Genomic DNA, 19,939 nt, shown 5'->3' on the forward strand with positions numbered 1-19,939 from the left:
GCACAGCATTGTGCCCCACTGCACAGGCTCCACTTGGCATGGCAGGGCCTCACCTGCCTCACCTGCATGCTTTGTCCATACAAGCTTCTCCACAGCTCCTGGGTCACTTGTCTTGAGTCCCAGTCACCAACCTGGACTCCCTCTTATCTTGAAGTAATTATTTCTGGAAACTCTAGTCTTGTTTGCAACCATATTCATCTCCTCCCACAGATCTCATTTACTCTGAATCCTGAACATCATGACTGGGGTGTCAACGACTTTCTTCCCTGAAGGCTCCAGAATCTTTTGTGCGTATCCATTCCTCTTCTTCATGGTTTCCTTTTTTTTTCCAAACCAAGAATCTGAGGAGGGGCAGCCTTGATTGGGTTACAAAAGGCTTTCTTACACCTTACCTAGTGGATCCAGGCTACTTGGTCACCCTATTTAGCCTAAACAAGAGAGACACTTAGACAACCCTTGCAGGGCGATAAAGTCAGGTTCTCTTTTTAAAAAAAAAAAAAATTATTTATTTATTTGGCTGCTCCAGGTCTTAGTTGTGGCACGCGGGATCTTCGTTGCCTCATGCAGGATCTTTAGTTGTGGCATGCGCAGCTTCTCTTATAAAACAAAAAATACCGTGTCTTTCATATTATAAGAAAAAGCATTATGCTTTGAGACAGCATAACTGAAAGACTTGATTTGGATGGGATAGACCTTGTGAAGGATATGCTGTCAGATGCTGTGATCTAAAAGATGAAGAGGAATTAGCCTTGCAAAGAGAACAGCACATAGGAAGGCTCTGAGACAGGAAGAGACTTGATGTGCTTGAGCAACAGAAAGAAGACCCAGGCAGTCAGTGAAGAAAGCAGCAGGAGAGGATGCTGGAACAAGAGCCTCTGTGGCCTCAGACCACGGGAAGGATTTTGGTCTTTGTCCAAAGCGCACTGGGAAACTTTGAAGGGTTTTAAGTGGGTAAGGGGAGACATTCTGTGATCAGAGTTGTTCCTTAAAATATTTAGTTTGGCTGGTGTGTGAGAAATAGAATGGAGGAGGATTAGAAAGTGGAGATACCTTAGGAGGATATGGGATAGTTTAGGCAAGTCTTGCTGGTGCAATAGGGTGGTGATAGTAGAAGTGGAAACAAGGAACAAATAGATCAAGAGAGATTTTGGAGGTAGAATTGACAGGATTTGGTGACGGACTTGAAGTAGGTGGTAAAGGAGAGCAAATTTTTATTTAAGATCTTTTATATGAGTAGAAGTAGTAAAATTTAAACGCCTTTAGGGACAAATATGAAAAGAGGGAATCAGACTGTTAAAAGGTAAGACGGAATGGAGGGGGCTGTGGCCATTGTGGAGGATGCATGCCCTTTCTCTAAGGGGCAGCTGCTGGTTGGTTCTGACCAGTCATTGCCATGTAGGGAAGTGGGCTTGACATTGTCAGATTTTCAGACGTTTCAGGAGAAGCCAGAGTCTGGATTTTTATGTGAAATGGCTGTCTCTATGTTGGCAACTAGCTCAAAATTCTAAAGAACACTGTGCTAGCCATGATACCACACATCTGTAGGCAGCATCTGGCTCCTGGCCACTTCTTGCTTAAGATCTATTCTACACCATGTCTTCCTCTAGAAAGGCTTTAGAATTAACTGTAATCTGTGACACAAAATATTTTAAAAGTTAGGGATGCCAATAGGGAAAAAAAAAGATATGTTAAGTTGGGCTAAATCTTGGGAGATAGCGATGATCTCAGCTCACACAGTCTGTCAGCAGGGCTCAGGTGATGGGCTGAGGTTGAGATCTGTGGAAATAAACTTAACCTACTTTAGAGCAGAGAGCAGGAAGTGCTTTTTTCTTAAAATAGACCATTCCAGACCATGATAGTCTGAGATACTTGAGGTAGACAGGAATCAAGTCTCTTTCCACCTTTTTTTCCCCCTGAGCTACAGTTTGAGTCCCTTTTTTTTTTTTTTTTTAATGCGGTACGCAGGCCTCTCACTGTTGTGGCCTCTCCCGTTGTGGAGCACAGGCTCCGGTCGCGCAGGCTCAGCAGCCATGGCTCACGGGCCCAGCCGCTCTGCGGCATGTGGGATCTTCCCGGACCGGGGCACGAACCCGTGTCCCTTGCATCGACAGGTGGACTCTCAACCACTGTGCCACCAGGGAAGCCCTCGAGTCCCTTTTAAGAGACCTTTTAAGAGAGTGAGTGAATGAGTGTTTATTTTACTTATGAATCCATATGTAATTAGAGAAAGTATTCATATAGGTTCATAAAACCTATAAGATTTTAAATTTTATTTTGCGTTTGAACCTTAAATGGAACCTACCCTTGGACTTCGAATTTTATTTACAAGGTGGTTTAAAGATGTGTAGTTAATTTCTTTGGTGTTATATTCAGCCATATTTGTCTGTTTCTGTGCACAGCTTAACCTAATTAATAACTTATCTTTCTTAAGACTGTACCTCACAAATATATAAACCCTTTTTAAGGGTTTATAAGAAAGCTCAATGATTGAGCCTATCTTGGCTTCATAATAATAATTAGAACAATAAGATCTTAACTGCTACCTCATTTCCTATAATGTATTTATAGGTGGGTGGAGAAGCATAGAAATGGTTTTCTTGAAGTCAGTAATGGGAAATAAGCGTCATTGCATTATTGATTGGTGAATAAAGTTGATCTTCTTGTTCTTTCTCAGAGATTCATTTTATAGAACTAAGAAATAAAACCAAATCAGGATGGATGAGAATTAGGAGACAACAACTAAAGAAAGCCTGAGTGTCAAAACAAGTACCCAAAAATATATCAGGGGGCTTCCCTGGTGGTGCAGTGGTTGAGAGTCCGCCTGCCGATGCAGGGAACATGGATTCATGCCCCGGTCCGGGAAGATCCCACATGCCGCAGAGCGGCTGAGCCCGTCAGCCATGGCCGCTGAGCCTGGGCGTCCGGAGCCTGTGCTCCGCAACGGGAGAGGCCACAACAGTGAGAGGCCCGCGTACCGCAAAATAAATAAATAAATAAATAAATAAATATATCTCAGGAGACTTAAACACATCTGGGGGGGGGTGCATTTGGGAGTGACTCAGTAGAACAGGAAGGAATCAGAAGACTTAGGAGGACTTGTTAACCATGGGAACTCGCCTTTGCTTTACCTTGTCAACTGAGCCTTTTCATTTGTGAAATCGACATCACTCTATGTGCTTCAGCTTTAGGGGTGAAATTGTTCCAGGAAACCATCCCTGCTCTTTGTAAATTTGGTGGGAGAGACTAATTCCAAAATAAAGGGTTGGGCCTAGGTTGCTAATTAAAATTTACTGTTAAGAAGCAGATGTATGGGGGTAAAGAAATTATTGTTACTGTTTTGATGTTCTCTGGAGTTCCTATTTGGTTTGATATTATGTGGAATTATGCATAATACCTCTTGTCTGTTGTGTTGACCTTGGAGTAAGAAACGTCAACCTGTTTCCTCACTTCTTAGATTAACAGCCTGCTGATGATTGACTTGTGTTCCTTTTGACATTCTAGCTTCTTTGTTGAGTGTTTGAAAAAATAAATACAGAATTATATTTATTTCTTGTCTTAGAGGGTCAAAACTCCAAACAGTCATTAGTTTGATCTTCTGTATTTCTTGAAAGACTCATTTCTGAGTCTTCTGGGTCAGTTTCACATCTCTGCCCATAAAGCAGATTGTAGTTCCCATAACCATCTTCCCCTCAAACTGTGTTAGATCTGAGATGAAGAAAACCCTGAGAAAGTCTATTCTAGTGGGTAAACTTCCCATAGACAGAAGCTGTGTCTATCTTAATCACTGCTTTATCCCCAACTTTCAAGACTGGGAATTAAGCTGATGCTTAAAATATAATTATTACATGAATAAAGTTGAGTGTTCAGTGAAAAGTTTTCGGGTATTCCAAAGGGAAAAGGGGTTCTCTTGTCAAATAAATTTGGGAAAAGCTATCTTATATACTGAATTTTGGAACAGTCACAATACACCTTAGTGTCCTAAAGTCTCTGAGATATCTAGGTGTAAAATCAAAATCCCGTTAAGCCTTGTTTATTTGAACATTTACGAACTGTTGAGGAAGTGGTGGCCTAAAGCAGAGCTGGTGTAGCACACTATTGGTATTTAATAAATACTTCTTAAGATGTGTTTACTGAATATGCTGTGATCCTGAGTTGGTTAATTCAGAGATTTTTAGTAGCTTCAAGAGAAGATGATGGATTCTTGGCTATGTTGAGAGAAAAGACTAGAGGCTGTGGAGGAAAAACAGCCAAGGGTGAGGGTGTGAGTGTCAACATTTCTGAGGGGAATTTTGATAGTGGGTATCAAGAGCCTTTAAATTTCAAAATTTTACTTCTAGAACTTAATCCTAGGGAATTAATAAGAGATGTATACAAAGCTTTATCAGTCAGAATATTAACTATGTTAATTTTATTTTAAAAAGAAATTACGTAAGTGTCACGTAATAGGTGATTGGTTGAGGAAATGATTAGATAGCCATTCAATGAAACATTAAGTGACTGTTTCAGTTCTCTTGCTATGTAAAAACAACAACCAAAATCCTCCAAACTCAGGAGGCTTTAAACTACAATTTATTATTTTCCATCACTACGTGGGTTGATTGGGTGGTCCTTCATGTTACACATAATGTTGACTGTCACTCATGCAGCTGATTTCAGATGGCAGCTGGGCTGGGCTGGGCTGAGGTCCAAGATGGCTTGTCTTACCAGTCTGGCATCTTAGTGCTGGCTGTTGGCTAGGATACTTCGGTTCTCCTTCTCATGGTCTCTCTATCTCCATGTAGTATCTCATCTTCCAGGGCCTTTCTGTGTGGTTTTTCCTTCCAGTAGGATAGCTTGAACCTTACATCTCTGGTTTTTAAGAGAGCAGAAACAGAAGCTGCTAGGCCTCTTCAAGGATAGGCCCAGAGCTGGAACAGTGTCACTTCTGTAGCATCTGTTGGTCAAAGCTGTCATGAAGCCAGCCCAGATTCAAGAAGAAGGGAAATATCATCCATTTCTTAATGGAAGGAGAGACAAATCCGTACAGGAAGGGGAGGAATTTTGGTGGCCATCTTTGGAGACTTATGATGGCCATTAAAAATCATGTTCTATCAAAATATCTTATGGCATTAATGTTAAGTGGAAAAAGATGTTAAGAATAAAACATTGAGGAAGAAGATAGTACAAGACTTTATATGGACTATAATAAGGATTTTGTCTAAAATTATACATACACACGCAGTTAAAAGGAATTGGAAGCAACGACATCAACTTGTTAACAGAGGTTGTCTATGAGTGACAAAATTGAGAGTGTTTTCATTTTCTTCTGTATACATATATGAATTTAAAAAATTTCTGTATCATCTATTAGTTGTTTTAATCACTTATTGGGCCATTGAGAAAGTCTTGACAAATTTCAAAGATTAGAAGATATATGTATTAAGTTCTATGATCCCAGTGCCATAACATTAGGACTACAAAGTTTTAGCCAAAAACTTCTATCTACTTTGACATTTAAATATATCCTGAATATTCCCTGGGGTAGAAAAAATTTCAAAAGAAAAGCTGTTTAAAGAAGAGTTCTATACATAAAACATATGCAGCCAGTGTGTGTAATCTTACACACACTGTGTAATGCATATGTGTAATGCATATGTGTAATGCATTCATCAGAAAATATGATTGATGATAAATGAACATTTAGTGCAAAACGGCAAATGTAACTAAACACAAAGGAAATAGAAATTATTAAGGATAAAGAGATATTGATGAAATGGAAGACAAACTGTAGTAAAATGTATCAGTAAAACAGAAAAAAATGTATCTTTAAAACACTAAAAAATAGACAAGAATTTGTCATTGTCATCAAGAGAAACAGAAAAATACAAACAACATTAGGAATGAGATGGAGACATAACTTGAAGAGATTTTAAAAATTTGAAGGAAAAGTTATACAGAGCAATACCAGGAAGACTGAAAAATCTCGATGGAACAGACTGTTTCTCAAGAAACATTTTAATGATCATTGACACCAAATAGGCAGCAAATCTGAATAGATCAGTAAACATAGTAAAAAGTGAAAAGATAATCAACAACTAAGCCCATTTAATTTTATGGGTATGTTCTACCAAACATTTCAGGAATAGAGTCTTTATTATGCTAACTGTTCCAGAACATATGAAAAATGGAAAGCTTCTCAATCCATTCTATGACACTAAACTACCGATACTAAACCTAGAAAAGGAGAATGCAAATATTTAAAGAAACATTATTTCAAGCTAGTTAATATATCTGTGCATGTTATGTCATGTGTGTGTTGTGTGTGTGTGTATTTCCAGAAGGAGCAAATCCACTGTTGTTTGTTGGTTGTTGCAATTCTCCAAAGCCTTGGCCAGCTGGGCTGGTAATATCACTGCAGATTAAATCTGTGTGGGTGTAAATTTTACTGAATTCGGATTGGGACTTCAAACTTGGCTAGGGACCTCAGAAATGTCTGCCTCTAGACACAAGAGAAGAGAGAGGAGGACAAGTTAGATTTTATCACTTCTTGGAATATACATCTGTAAGTAGTGGCTTAGCTAGGACCTAGATTCTAAACATAGCAAAAATAACAATTAATTTAACTATTGGAATTATAGAAGGAAAAACTTATTTTCTTAAGTTGATAGTGATGAACAGGTACATTAAGAGAAAAGAAAGGTCTCAGAAAATAGCCTAACTTTACACCTCAAGGAACTAGAAAAAGAACAAAGTAATCCCCAAGTTAGTAGGAGGAAGAAAATAACAAAGATCAGAGTAGAAATAAATAAAGACTAAAAAGACAATGGAAAAGATCTTTATTATAGAAAATTTAGAACATGCAAATAAACAAAAGGAAGAAAATGAAAACCATTTTCAACCCCATCACTGTTAACATTTTGATGTGTGTTGTTCCAGTCTTCTCTGCAAGCTAGTGTGTATGTATATGTGTTTTACAATGTGAATTGACCATAAAAATGTTTTTGAGTCTACTTTTTCCCCCCACTACTAGTATGTCATGAGCATCTTTCCATCTCTTGATTAATATTCGTTACATATTACATATGTAATATGTATTACGTAACGTTAAATATTCATGTAATGGTCACATTATTCCACTTTCTGTCTGCCTCATCATTTTTGTAACTGAATTCCTACTGTTGGAACCGTTGACTCACTTTTTTTAGAGAACAGATTATTCACGCAAAAATTGTAGATACAAAATGATTTTTGTATATTTTCAAGGAAAACAAAATTAAGCTTTGAGAAACATAAACGTTTGAAACTAAGTTCCTTAGTTAAGAACAGGTGTATAATTCTTTGGAGAGACGTTTTAGGAGAAAGCTGTATGCAAAATATTTCTTCATACTATATAGAGGACTCTCTAGGGCATAAATGACAGATACCCTAATTCGAATTGAACGTAGCAAAAAAGAAAATTTATGGGTGAATATATCAGTTTTCTGTTGCCTCAGTAATGCTGCAAAACAACCAACCACAAAACATCAGTGACATACTCAGAAGTATGTATTTAGTCTATGAGTGTATGGGGCTCACTGGATGTCAGCTGGACTTACTCATGCAACTGTGGTCGGCTGCTTGTTTGCTAGGCAGCTCTGCTGATCTTGGCTGGGCTTACTCAGATGTCTTGGGGTTGGCTGGCTATTGGCTAGGATACCTTGACTCTTATTTTATGTTTCTCATCTTTTAGCAGGCTAGACTAGGCATGTTCTAATTGCCATGGCAGAGGAAAATGAGCAAGAGGGTAAACACACAAGTGCTATTTCAGGCCTCTGCTTGCTTCCCATTTGCTATCACATTATTGGCCAAAGCAAGTCACATGACTGAAACCAGAGTCAGATTGGGAGGGCACAGCCGAGGACCCAGATACAGGAAGGGGTAAAGAATTGAGACCATTAATGTAGTCAGTCTACCTGGCATATGTAGCTAAAATGGCCTAGGGATAGATGTAGCGTCAGTGACTGCTGGATCCAGGGTTTCAAGTGATGTCACCCAGTTTGATTTCACACTATTCAAAGTTTGGCTCTGCTTTCCTTTGCGTTAGCTTCATTATCAGAGAAGCACTTTCCACATGGTAGTACTCAGAAGCTCTATCTTGAAAGCAAGTAATTCTAGCTAAAAAAGAGCTTATCTTTCCCAATTATTCCAGCTAAAGTCATGATAGGGAGTGTTTTTGGACCAATGTGGGTCACATGCCTATCCCTAAACCAGCTATCATGTCTGGTGGATGGAATATGATGATTGGCCAGGACTGGGTCATGTTCTCACCGCTGGCACCCTCCAGGATAGAATGGAGGGAGTCAGCCTCACCTAAACCTGATGAACTGTGGGTAGAGAGTTGGGAACAATTTCTCTAAGAGAAATAGGGAGTATTACCAGAAAGGTGGGGCGGGGTGGGAGAGCTGAGGGAGAATGAAAGATAGGCAGGTAAAAAAAGATGTATAATGCTATTAATGCACTTATTGATACTACCAACAAAAACTATTTATTGACTATTCTGTGTTAGGCACCAAACTGGGTGTTTTAAAAGCATCATCTTACCTATTTCTCACAATACTGAGTAAGGTGATTTTACCCACATTTTATTGATTAGAGAAGGGAAGCATGTGACAGTTAAATAATTTGCCTAAGGTCACTCAGCTTGTCAGTGTTAGAATGGATATTTGAACCTCGGTTGGCCCCTCTCCAAAATCTGTGGTCTTAGTGTTCAAAAGCTGAAGCAAAAGAAAGAACACTAAACATACCCTAAGAGGAAGAGCAGGAGGCCGTGATGCACCCCATTAAGGCCATTTGGATCCTAACACTGAAGGGATAATCACAATCCTGTAGCCCTAGCTACGTAAATCTGCACCAAAGTACTTGAGTAACTATGACAGGGAGCTTTTCTCTAGGTGTTGTGGGACCAGGAACTCTGACATGGGGGACTGTTTCCCTGTGCCATTTCTGTACAGTTGTAGAGTGGTTAATATGAATATTTATGTCAACCAAACTGGAAAAAATTCTCAAAGCACTAGCCTGAAAGATGTGTATGAAGGGGGAAAGAGACAGGACTGCCATGTTCCTTGGTGATAGCATTTAGAATCTGGCTATATGTATAGGAGACTTGTTGGTTGAGCCACCTTTTTATTCTAGCTCCAAGATGGCCAATAGGTTCCGACTCACGTGTCAGTACCAGTTGATTGGTAAACCATCTAGAGTGTTGTGTTGAGAAGAGTTCTGGATTTTGTGGGAAAGAGAACTGTGATGGATTAGTATTGTCTGTAATGGTTACAGGAGAGGGAGGTAACAGCCTGCTTGACTCTTATTTGACATCCTAAGAAGCAACAACTTCTCAGAGTCACTGTCAAGCCACTTGTATATGGGGGTCATGTCCCTAGGATGGAGTATTTTATAGCTAGGGTCTCTATGATAAGGAATCCTATGGTGAATTTTTCTGGAGGTCCCAACTGTCACTTAGCACAGACTGAAATGCAGAGCTTCATTTTCTTAAGGAAAAATGAGCTTCTTTTTTGCTCTGAGAACTTTTCACCTTGCTTGGGAGCAGGGTTGGGGGGAGTTTACAAAATGTTTACGTGTAGTAAGTAAAAGTTTGGGGTCACTATTATTTTTAAATAAGCATAGGTGTGACTCTATCATCATCAATCTATCATCTATATACATATTTTAAAAATATAATGCAATTAACAGAGTTCTAAAGAAATTTGTTTTTGATTATCTTTTTTTCCTCATTTTTCAGATCTCTGATTGGATGCATTTTCTGGTACAGACTATGAAAAGAATGCAGTGAAAATTCTGGCCAACAGTGGAAATATTGGCTTAATCTCCAACTTAGTATAGCATTCCTTCTCTTCTGTAGCACCTCATAATAGAAGAAAAATGTATGGAAGTGCAAGAACAATCACCAATCTGGAAGGTAGCCCTTCCAGATCTCCTCGTTTGCCAAGGTCTCCTCGTTTGGGCCACCGAAGAACAAGTAGTGGGGGAGGTGGAGGAACAGGCAAGACTCTGTCCATGGAGAATATCCAGTCCCTTAATGCAGCCTATGCTACGTCTGGACCCATGTATCTGAGTGATCATGAGGGGGTGGCTTCAACAACTTACCCAAAGGGCACCATGACTCTGGGAAGGGCCACAAATCGAGCTGTATATGGAGGCCGAGTCACAGCTATGGGGAGTAGTCCCAATATTGCCTCTGCTGGACTTTCCCACACAGATGTCCTTTCATACACGGATCAACATGGCGGTCTGACCAGCTCATCCCATCATCACCACCACCAGGTCCCCTCCATGTTGAGGCAGGTAAGGGATAGCACAATGTTGGACCTTCAAGCCCAGCTCAAGGAACTTCAGAGAGAGAATGACCTCCTCCGGAAAGAATTAGACATCAAGGACAGCAAGTTGGGGTCTTCCATGAACAGTATTAAGACTTTCTGGAGTCCTGAGCTCAAGAAGGAGAGAGTCTTGAGGAAAGAAGAGGCAGCCCGGATGTCTGTCCTCAAGGAGCAGATGAGGGTTTCCCATGAAGAAAATCAGGTAGGTTGTGACTCATCTCAGTGTTTTTCAGCCTTGGCTTCTCACGGAGTAGTTGATGGTTTGCAGATGGTACCACGGCCTGTGCAGAAGAAAGTTTGGCATCATCAAGATAGCTATGGCTTAGTATGTGTTTGACTCGGAGACTAGCAGAGGGCATAGGAAATATAAGGTTACAGCTTGTGATCTCCTTGTTTTCCAATAACCTTTTCACATTGTTGCAGAAGAGGGGGGATCACTCCTCATTGGCTAACTTTATACTTGGTTATTTTTGTTTTCTTTTTCAGTAGTCACAAGAGCAGCTCAGATGTACTTCCTTCTGAATAGAAGAGGAAAACGTTGATTTTTGCAAGAGTAGACACTTTTTTTTTCTGTGGTATGTGGCCCTCTCACTGCTGTGGCCTCTCCCGTTGCGGAGCACAGGCTCTGGACGCGCAGGCTCAGCAGCCATGGCTCACGGGCCCAGCCACTCCACGGCATGTGGGATCCTCCCGGACCGGGGCACGAACCCACGTCCCCTGCATCGGCAGGTGGACTCTCAACCACTGCGCCACCAGGGAAGCCCAAGAGTAGACACTTTAACAGCAACATTTAGAGGGCCACATTTGACTGGTGAATTGATTTTTTTTTTAATGCACCAGCAACATTTCCTTCTAGAATGAGGGAAGTTGGTTCACTAAATAGCAAACTGAACAATATTAAATGGGATTGGATAGGATGGGTTTGATGTCATGTTAGAGAAACACAATAGATTTTAACCTGGTCTTTCTACCTTTATTCATTCAATATTAATTAAGCACCTACTATGTGCTTACTCTTTTTTGATCCATCTTCCATGTCATAGCAAGATTAGTTTTCCCATTGTCTACCTACAGTTATGCCATTCCCCTGCTTTAAAGCTCTCAATAATTACTCATTGCCTCCAGAATGAAGTGTACCTCTGGCTGAGCCTACAGTACCTTCTACTGGAATGCCTGAGCCAGCCTTTCCAGTCTTATCTCATACCACCTCCTTCCACATCTTCTGTGCTACCTGCACTACCACTTGGTAATTCTTGCACATACTCAAAGTTTCCCACCTCCTTTCCCTTCTGTTCCTTTCCATTCGTGGCCTTCTCAGCATCCCCTCTCCCTGCCTCTTTTTGTTCAGTCCCAGCTAGTCTTCATTTTCAAATCCTACCTATACTGTGAGGCTCATTTATATGCTGCTGTTCATAGGGGCTTTGGAGTAAGACATGCCTGGGTTTATATCCCAGCTTCACCTCTTATTAGCAGTGAGATAAATGCTAAGAGATAGGAAGTAGAGGCTGTTGTGCCATTTGGCTGGAAAAAATTCCCAGATGTCATTTAACTTTCTGTAGAAGCTGGAGGTAATTTTAACTTGGCTGAACTAGTCATTCTCTGATAGTTGGTCCTGATGCTGTCCTAAGGAAGCTCTCTGCCTTTCTTGGGGTCATCTGCTGGCTTCTATCTGTTTCCCTGGCTGCCACCCCTTTGGAGTCCAAGCGTTTGTAGAAGCATTTCTGATCTGTATGAGAATCTGCTCTTCGTTTTCCTTGTATGTGCGGAAAGCAATCACCTTATCCCTTTGATTATCTGAGAATCTGCTCTTCGTTTTCCTTCTGTGTGCAGAAAGCAATCACCTTATCCCTTTGATTATCTGACAGAGCCTTTGCTGGTTTTCAGATGTGGAAATATGATTTTTGGTTGGAACAGAAAGCTTTGTTCTTCATTCCTAAGTCAAATCAATGCCCTTCACTATCATTTCTGCTTTTTTCTGACTTTGCTGGTTTATGAAGTCCATTTCCCCAGTTCTGTACTGGTTTTCTTCCTTTTTTAGTTGTTTTGGAAAATGGTTAAAGCAGTTTAGGAATGATGCAAGTAATGACAAAAAGTTTGGAAGCCATTTTTAAAACTGTCAGCTGCAAAATTACTTGTTTCTTATGGTTTTATCATTAAAAAAATTTTTGAGCACAGATCCCTACTTATACATGTATATTTATTTATAAATTACACAATGTGCTACTGTGCCAATATATTATGTTTCTTCTTTGACATTCACAAAGAATTAATATGGAAAAGAAAAAATAAAATAAATAATTTATTGAGGTACATTTTAACGACACACAAAACCTTTTTGCTTTGACTAAAAACATTTTAAGCCCCTTGTCTATTTTGTAAGACATAGTTCAGTTTAAAGCAGGTAATATCCACAATTCCACTTAACTGTCCCATGTTACCTTAGCCAGAAGCAAGTGAATATTTGAGGGAACCTCTTCCTTGTTCTGGAACCTACTATGATCACAGGCTACCTTGGTTACTGTGGGTGACATATGACTATGCAACATATGACCCAGTGAAAGCCCTAGTCTTAATCTGTATATTAAATATAAGTAAACTATAATTATTTTCTTTTTTGGGTTAAAAATATAAAAGGAGGAAGAGGCATGGAGATTTTGAAAAGTCAATTTACTTGCAATATGAAGTAGTATTACAAAGTAAAGAATATAAAAATTGACAAAAAGCAAGGTATTTAAAAAAACTGAAGTGCCCCCCTGCCACAGAAGTATATCAGGATCCCTTTCAGGGGTATATGAATACCTGTTGGTCAGAATAGGGTCGATCCTGCTGCAGTAATCAACAGACCTCAAATCTCAGTGGCTTAACCCATCAGAGATTTATTTCTTATTCACCTGAAGTTATGAAGCAGGTCAAGTGACTCGCCAGGGTAGCTCTCCTCCAGGTAGTGACTCAGGATCCAGTCTTTCCTCATCTTGGCACGTGGCTTCAAGTGTTGCTACGGCAGAGGAAAAGAGTGCCTGTGGTGGCACATTGGCTTTTCAGTTCCTTGGACTGGAAGTGACACAAATGCAAGGGGGTGTGAGGTGTAGTCCTCTCTTCTTTCCAGGAAGGAGAGGAGAGTCAGATATGAAGGAGCACTAAAAATTTCTACCAGTGGAGTTTTTATATTTGTCAGAAAGTGGAGCGAGGTGAAATAAAGTTTGGGGAAGAATCCAGAGTTCTGCCGTTGCTGCTGTTTCTATTATTACTGCTACTGCAATCAGTAGACATCAGTTGGGGGCTTACTATGTACTAGGCATTGTGCTTACAGCTTTGTGTACATCATCTTATTTAGTGTTTGCATCAATCATCTGAGGTAGGTGCTAGATTTTTTCTCATTTTACAGATTAAGAATAAATGTAGAGAGAATAAGCAGCTTGCCCAAGTTCACACAGCTGGTAAGTGACAGAGCTGGGCTTTAAGGCTTTGGTCTATTTTATGCCAACATGTAAGATCTTAACTTTATGCTTACTACCTCCTTATAGGATCACTGATCTATGAATAGAATCTTAGTATGATAGGAAGATCACACTTCATATGTTAGGTGAAAAACATGACTAGTTTTGATAGAATGATTAAGAATGTAATTTAGTTTAATTATGATTTTTGTTCTTAATTAGGAATTTATTTCTTCTTAAACTTTTCTGTATGGAAGAAAAGAATGTAAAAGAGAGAAACAACACTTGATTGTGGTTTCTTAACAACCACAACAACAAATGTAGTTCTACCAGGGGGTATTTGGATAATTAGAATTTCACTAACTAAATTCAGGTGATCTAAAATGATTTGAATTGTGCTATGTGAATAGAAATGGGAAGCAGGTCCATTATAGTGTGGAGGTGAGGATATTTGAATGCTCTTATATATGAAATTCATAGTTCTGTGAATTTAATGATCACAGGCACAGACCTTTCACCCTTATGTGCAGTGTTACAGAGGTCTCCCATTCATCAATTCCTTTGCAGTATATTTTGAAGTCCTTTTGGTTCTGTCAGAGGAAGCTGAACCCAACTCCAGATCTAAGGGAGGATGTTGAACACCCGCCCTGTGTTAAAGGAAGTGCAGACCTTGGAGCCAATGGGTAGGTGGCTATGACCAAATTTCTTATGTGTGAAGGGTAGATGCCCAGGTTCCTGGATGGATATTCCACCCCAGCCCCCCTTCCCATTCACACTTCCTAGGTTCTCTCCAAGGCCCTACTGCTCAGCCACAAAGATCTGCATATATAGAAATACATTTGGGATACTAAGTTGCAGTACTGATATGTGGAATTTTTGGTTTGTTTGTAGAAACCAGAGTGCATGGATGCAGAGTTATCTGTATTCCAGCACTTGAGCTTTTTGCTTCACGATGTATTTTCTTGTTGGAGGAAGAGTGGGGTGGAGTCTCGTGCTGTCAATGTCACACCTGTAGACTGATTTGGGGAGAGATGAGGAGAAAAGATTTAGAATAGATGTTAGGCTGCCACTTGAGGTAGTCCTCTTTTTATTTTTAATGGCCTGTGGGGTTAGAGTGGATGTTGGGGGCAAGAGAATGCAACTGTGTATGGGGAAGTTAAGTGACCCGTTTTTCTCTAAAAGATGATATGGTGGTCTTTTCTTTACAACCCCATTCTATTTACCCATACAATGGAGATCAGAGAGAGAAAACATGGTAGAAAATACATTTTCAGAAAGTTCATAAGGACTTATATCTTGCAGTTTTGTGCATATAGGTTATAACTTTTCATATCCCTGGATTTTTAATGCAATTATTAACTTTGTATTTTTAAAATTATTATTATTTATTTATTTATATTTGGCTGTGTTGGGTCTGCATTGCTGAGTGCAGGCTTTCTCTAGTTGTGGCGAGCGGGGGCTACTCTTCGTTGTGGTGCACGGGCTTCTCATTGCGGTGGCTTCTCATTGCGGAGCACAGGCTCTAGGCGCGCGGGCTTCAGTAGTTGTGGTACGTGGGCTCAGTAGTTGTGGCTTGCTGGCTCTAGAGCACAGGCTCAGTAGTTGTGGTGCATGGGCTTCGTTGTTCTGTGGCATGTGGGATCTTCCTGGACCAGGGCTCGAACCCGTGTCCCCTGCATTGGCAGGCGGATTCTTAACCACTGCGCCACGAGGGAAGTCCCAAACTTTGTATTTTTATTGGATTATTTTTTCCAAATTAGGCGTACGTAAAGCAGTTTTTAGACATTTTCCTAATTCATGCATGGCTAGTCAAGGATCTTCATGAATATAAATAGCATCATACTCTGGAAGATTGTACTAGATCTAATATTTACCCATCTCGTGTGTGCAGAAGTGGGACAAGGTCACTGGGAAATGTAACCTAAGAAGTGTAAGTAAACCTGTCTGGGGAATGTTATGGCTTTTAAGCAATGGTTATGTGATAATTTCTATTTCTGGCTTAACACAATAGAAAATAATCTACTCTAAATCAATATTAATAAGGGTTTTTGATGAGTTTTAGAGCTAGTTTCATATATGATTTATTGATTCTCATTTTGAGCCTGTAACTTGAAAAGGTCGAGGTGGATCACATTTCCGTGTTTCCTTCATTATTATTTTTTCTTTTATTTACATAACTGCAGGGCCATTTCAACAGAGGTCATTCAACTCTGTTCTAAAATATTCATTTCACTGTGAGTGTCCAGATATGAAGAGTTGTACCAGTTGGAAGTGGGTGACAGAATTAATTCTATCTCCTGCTGAAAAGGTGGTGAGGCAGCTGCATTGTGAAGGGGTGTCCATTGACAGTTAATGCAGCTGCAGTAACCTTGAGTACTGAGTGTTTACGAGATCAAGGGCTTATCCCTGGAGAGTCGGGTCCCATCAGGTTTGTGGGTGGTACTTAAATATATTCACTCCTCAGATCTGTCTTATCCCTATATCTTCTTTTGGGCACCATTCCTTCTACTACTCTGAGATCCATGGATCCCTCAAAGCCAGGTTTCCAAAGCGTGTCCAGGGAAATGACACTTTCCAAAGGGGATCTTCTGGTCAAATAAACTTAAGACACTACATACTAGATACTCCTCTCCTAGAAATTCAAACACTATATTTTGGGTTGAATTCTGTCCCCCCTAAAAAAAGATATGTTGGGGTCTTAACCCTCAGTACTTCAGAATGTGACTTTATTTGGAAATAAGGTCTTTACAGAGGTAATCAAGTTAAAATGAGGTCCTTAGGGTGGGCCTAATCCAATATGACTGGTGTCCTTATTAAAAGGAGAAATTTGGACACAGGCATAGACATGCACAGAGAGAAGACCAGTGGAAGAGACAGGGTGAAGATGGCCATCTATAAGCCAAAGAGATACGCCTGGAACGGATCCTTCCCTCACAGTCCTGAGAAGGAAGAACCCTGCTGACACCTTGATCTCGAACTTCTGGCCTCCAGAACTGCGAGACAATAAATTTCTATTGTTTAAACCACCCAGTTTGTGGTACTTTGTTTTGGCAGTCCTAGCAGACTAATATAACATATCAGCATGTGAAATGCTCTAACTCTTGCAGTTAAACATATTTATTAAACTTGCTTAACCCAGCAATTTCCCAAACTTACTTGACCATGAAACTTTGTCTTAAACTGAGCATTTATGTATTAGGCAGCTATTGCTGCAGTAATGCTGTCTAACAAGCCATACCAAAACCTGCTAGCTTAAGAAGATAAGCATTTACCTCTCCCTTACACATTTACAGGTTGGCTGCAACTTAGTTGGGCAGGTCTGGACTCTGAGCACCAGGCTCTAGGCTGAAAGTGGGATTCAGGTACGTTCCACGTGTTTCCACATTCTCTTTGGAACAGCAGCTATTCAGGGCTTTATCTTCTGATGGTGGATCACAGACACCAAGTGATCCAACCAAACCACATAGATGCATTTAACGCCTCTGCTTGCATCATGTCCACTAACATCCTGTTGACTAAAGCATGTTATGTGGCCAAGTCCAAAGTCAGTGGGGTCAGGGAAATCTACTCCCTACAAAGCAGAAAGGGAGTGAAGTGAATATATACATACATATATATATATATATATATATATATATATATATATATATATATATATATATATATAAAATCCTATCTGTCACAAACTATAAATATTCCTAGAACTAAGGGTATAAAGGCCATACTTTGGGAAAGACTTCTTTAAGAGCAGCTCTGGAATTGTGACATTAAGTTTGAGACTTCTGAAGTGGATGAACCCTTTCAGTGTGGTCAAAGTTTCCTTCAGTGGCTGGGCCTTCTAATATCCTAATGATGCCTGATTAGTGGCTCACCTTCAGGCTCCTCCTCCCCTTCCTGAGGTGACTGACCAATGAAACTCAAGTGGAAATCTGGGAGATTCTAGGCAAACTTTTATTTTCCTGATAAAGGAATAAATGTCACCAGCAGTGCTCCTTCCTCCTTCTTTCTGTCTTTAGTGTCAATATGTTGCCTGTTAGTAACCATGGAAGGAAGGACAAGAAAAGCATAGAGACATATGTCTTACCATCTCTGAGCAGTTGCACCAGCCCCAGCAATGGCCTGCCTCCAGACTTCTAGTCATGTGAGAAAATAAACCCCCAGTTGTTTAAGTCACTGCTGGTTGGGTATCCTATTACTTGCAGCTTAGTACCTTCCTAACTGATAAAACATAGAAAATCATGAACTGTTAATTATTATTCTAATTATCACCAGTCATCATAACCATAAAAATAGGTGCATTTCAGTGAGGTGAAATGAGACCTTAAAGGACCTTACACATGAGAATGAAGAAACCTACTTACTAATGGTATTGGGAAATACTCTTAAGTAGTGACACGAATGCTACTGCTAGCCTGTATAAGCGAAAATGGAAATTTATTAGTTCCTGCAATGAAATTGCAGAAAGGCTCAGGTATGGAGCTTGCGGTTGACTGGATCCAGGGCCTCAAACTGTAGCAGGACTTTGTCTCTCCCCATTGCTTCATTTCTGGTTCTCAATATCTGCCTGTACGTGTGCGCCTCATTTTCTCCTTCATGTGGTAGGTCATAATTGAAGCTGTAAGAGATCCCTGTATCTTCATTTATCATTTAGAAAATTTATGGAAGGACTTTGGTCCTGCCTTGGTTATATTCTTTCTCCAGGACTTAGTGAGTGTGTGTGGTGGCAGGGGACAGGTATGTGAGAAGGGGTTACCATGACTGGTGACCTATTAGAACTGCAGGCATTGGGAGAGGAGCAATTCTCTAAAGAAACTGACATGAAGGGTGAAGGGATGCTCTAGGACAGAAGCAGGTGTCCACTGCGCTGACTTGAGCTGTCCTTAGTCACCCTCTTTCTCCAAATGTCCTAAGAGCTTGTAAGTCATATCAAGAGATTTGAGAAATTAAGAAGTCAATCATATGTCATATCTGTAAGTTTTTTCACTTTAACTCTGATTTGAAGAGCGACTGCCTGTGTGTGTTTTGCCCAATGTTACATAGGCACATGGATTTAGAACTAGGGAATATGAACTAGTTTGGTACCACAACATAACTTGGAATGCTGAATCTTAGAAGAAAAAAAAAATTTCATCTTCTTCGTCTTGAAATAGTCTTCCTCAGCTCTTCAGAGAATAGTAGCTTTTGTCCACCTTTCCAGAAAGGTGGAAAAACTTTGGTCCAGACTTAGGCAATGACCTACTTAGACTGAAACCACAATTTTAAATGCCTTTTGTCGGTAGGTGAAAACTTCCTTTGGTTCTGAAGATAGATGAGATGGCACAGATCCAACAGTTGATTTCTTTGTTTGCCAGAATGTAGGAGAATGATTTGAAGTGAGCGATACATCTTTGTCACAGATGTCAGCTGATTTTTGCCTCAGTAATCTCTTGCAGTCAGCCCTAGGATCAGCCATGTGCACTGCATTTGTAACCTTACAGATTTTTATTCCCAGGTTTTCTTATGAAAGACTTGGCTAATGGGAAGAAAATAAACATTCTTGCATGCCAGACCTTGGGAGAACTAAATGACTTCCATCTTCCATTTTCTCTCTGGATCACTTTATTTTGGCTATGGGATAGCAACAGCACACAATCAACCAAAGAAAACATTTTGGAATATTTCAATGAATAGATTATTTTAGTCTCACTTGTGCTGAAGGCACTTATTGAAACCAAGCTCTGGGAGGGAAGGCAGAGGGAATTGGTCACCCCCAAAGTATTCACTGCCTAGTAAAATTCCCTATAGACAACATCCTCACAGGAATTTAAGAAGCAAGTCTATATTGACAGGAGAAGTAACAGTGATTTTATCGGCCAAAGCAGATGGGGTGGGTTCTGAACCTGGCCTCTTCTGGCCAGAGTGCAATTTCAGTTTCTATAATTAGTTGCAGGTGGAGCTCCTGTGTTGTTATTTTGGAATCCACTGACATCTGTGTGCAAATTCCCACCATCCCCAGTTGGCATTTGGACTCAATAAGTGGTTTGGCTTTGCAGGAGTAGAGAAAATTGTAAATCTATTTCACACACACATAGATAAAGCTGCTCTAAAGGTCAGATTCTGAAAGCTGTGGAAAGCATTCTCAAAAGTTTGGGAAGTAGGTTTTAGGCAGAATGT

At 40.1% G+C, this 19,939-nt stretch overlaps 2 protein-coding genes across 2 annotated transcripts in view; both read left to right on the forward strand.

The window, feature by feature from the left end:
* The window catches only part of ARF4 (ARF GTPase 4), a 1,077,785-nt gene that overhangs the window by 972,173 nt on the left and 85,673 nt on the right, over positions 1-19,939 (forward strand). The gene's annotated exons all lie outside the window — the stretch shown is intronic.
* Positions 9,895-19,939, forward strand: part of ERC2 (ELKS/RAB6-interacting/CAST family member 2) — a gene marked incomplete at both ends in the record, with an annotated part of 834,864 nt that continues 824,819 nt past the window's right edge. The window contains one exon of the mRNA XM_082849011.1: positions 9,895-10,551. Within this exon, the coding sequence (XP_082705137.1) occupies positions 9,895-10,551 (657 nt within the window). The remainder of the gene's footprint in view (positions 10,552-19,939) is intronic.

This window comes from Leucopleurus acutus (genome assembly GCF_964270905.1).
Source record: "Leucopleurus acutus genome assembly, chromosome: 10".
Lineage (NCBI taxonomy): Eukaryota > Metazoa > Chordata > Mammalia > Artiodactyla > Delphinidae > Leucopleurus > Leucopleurus acutus.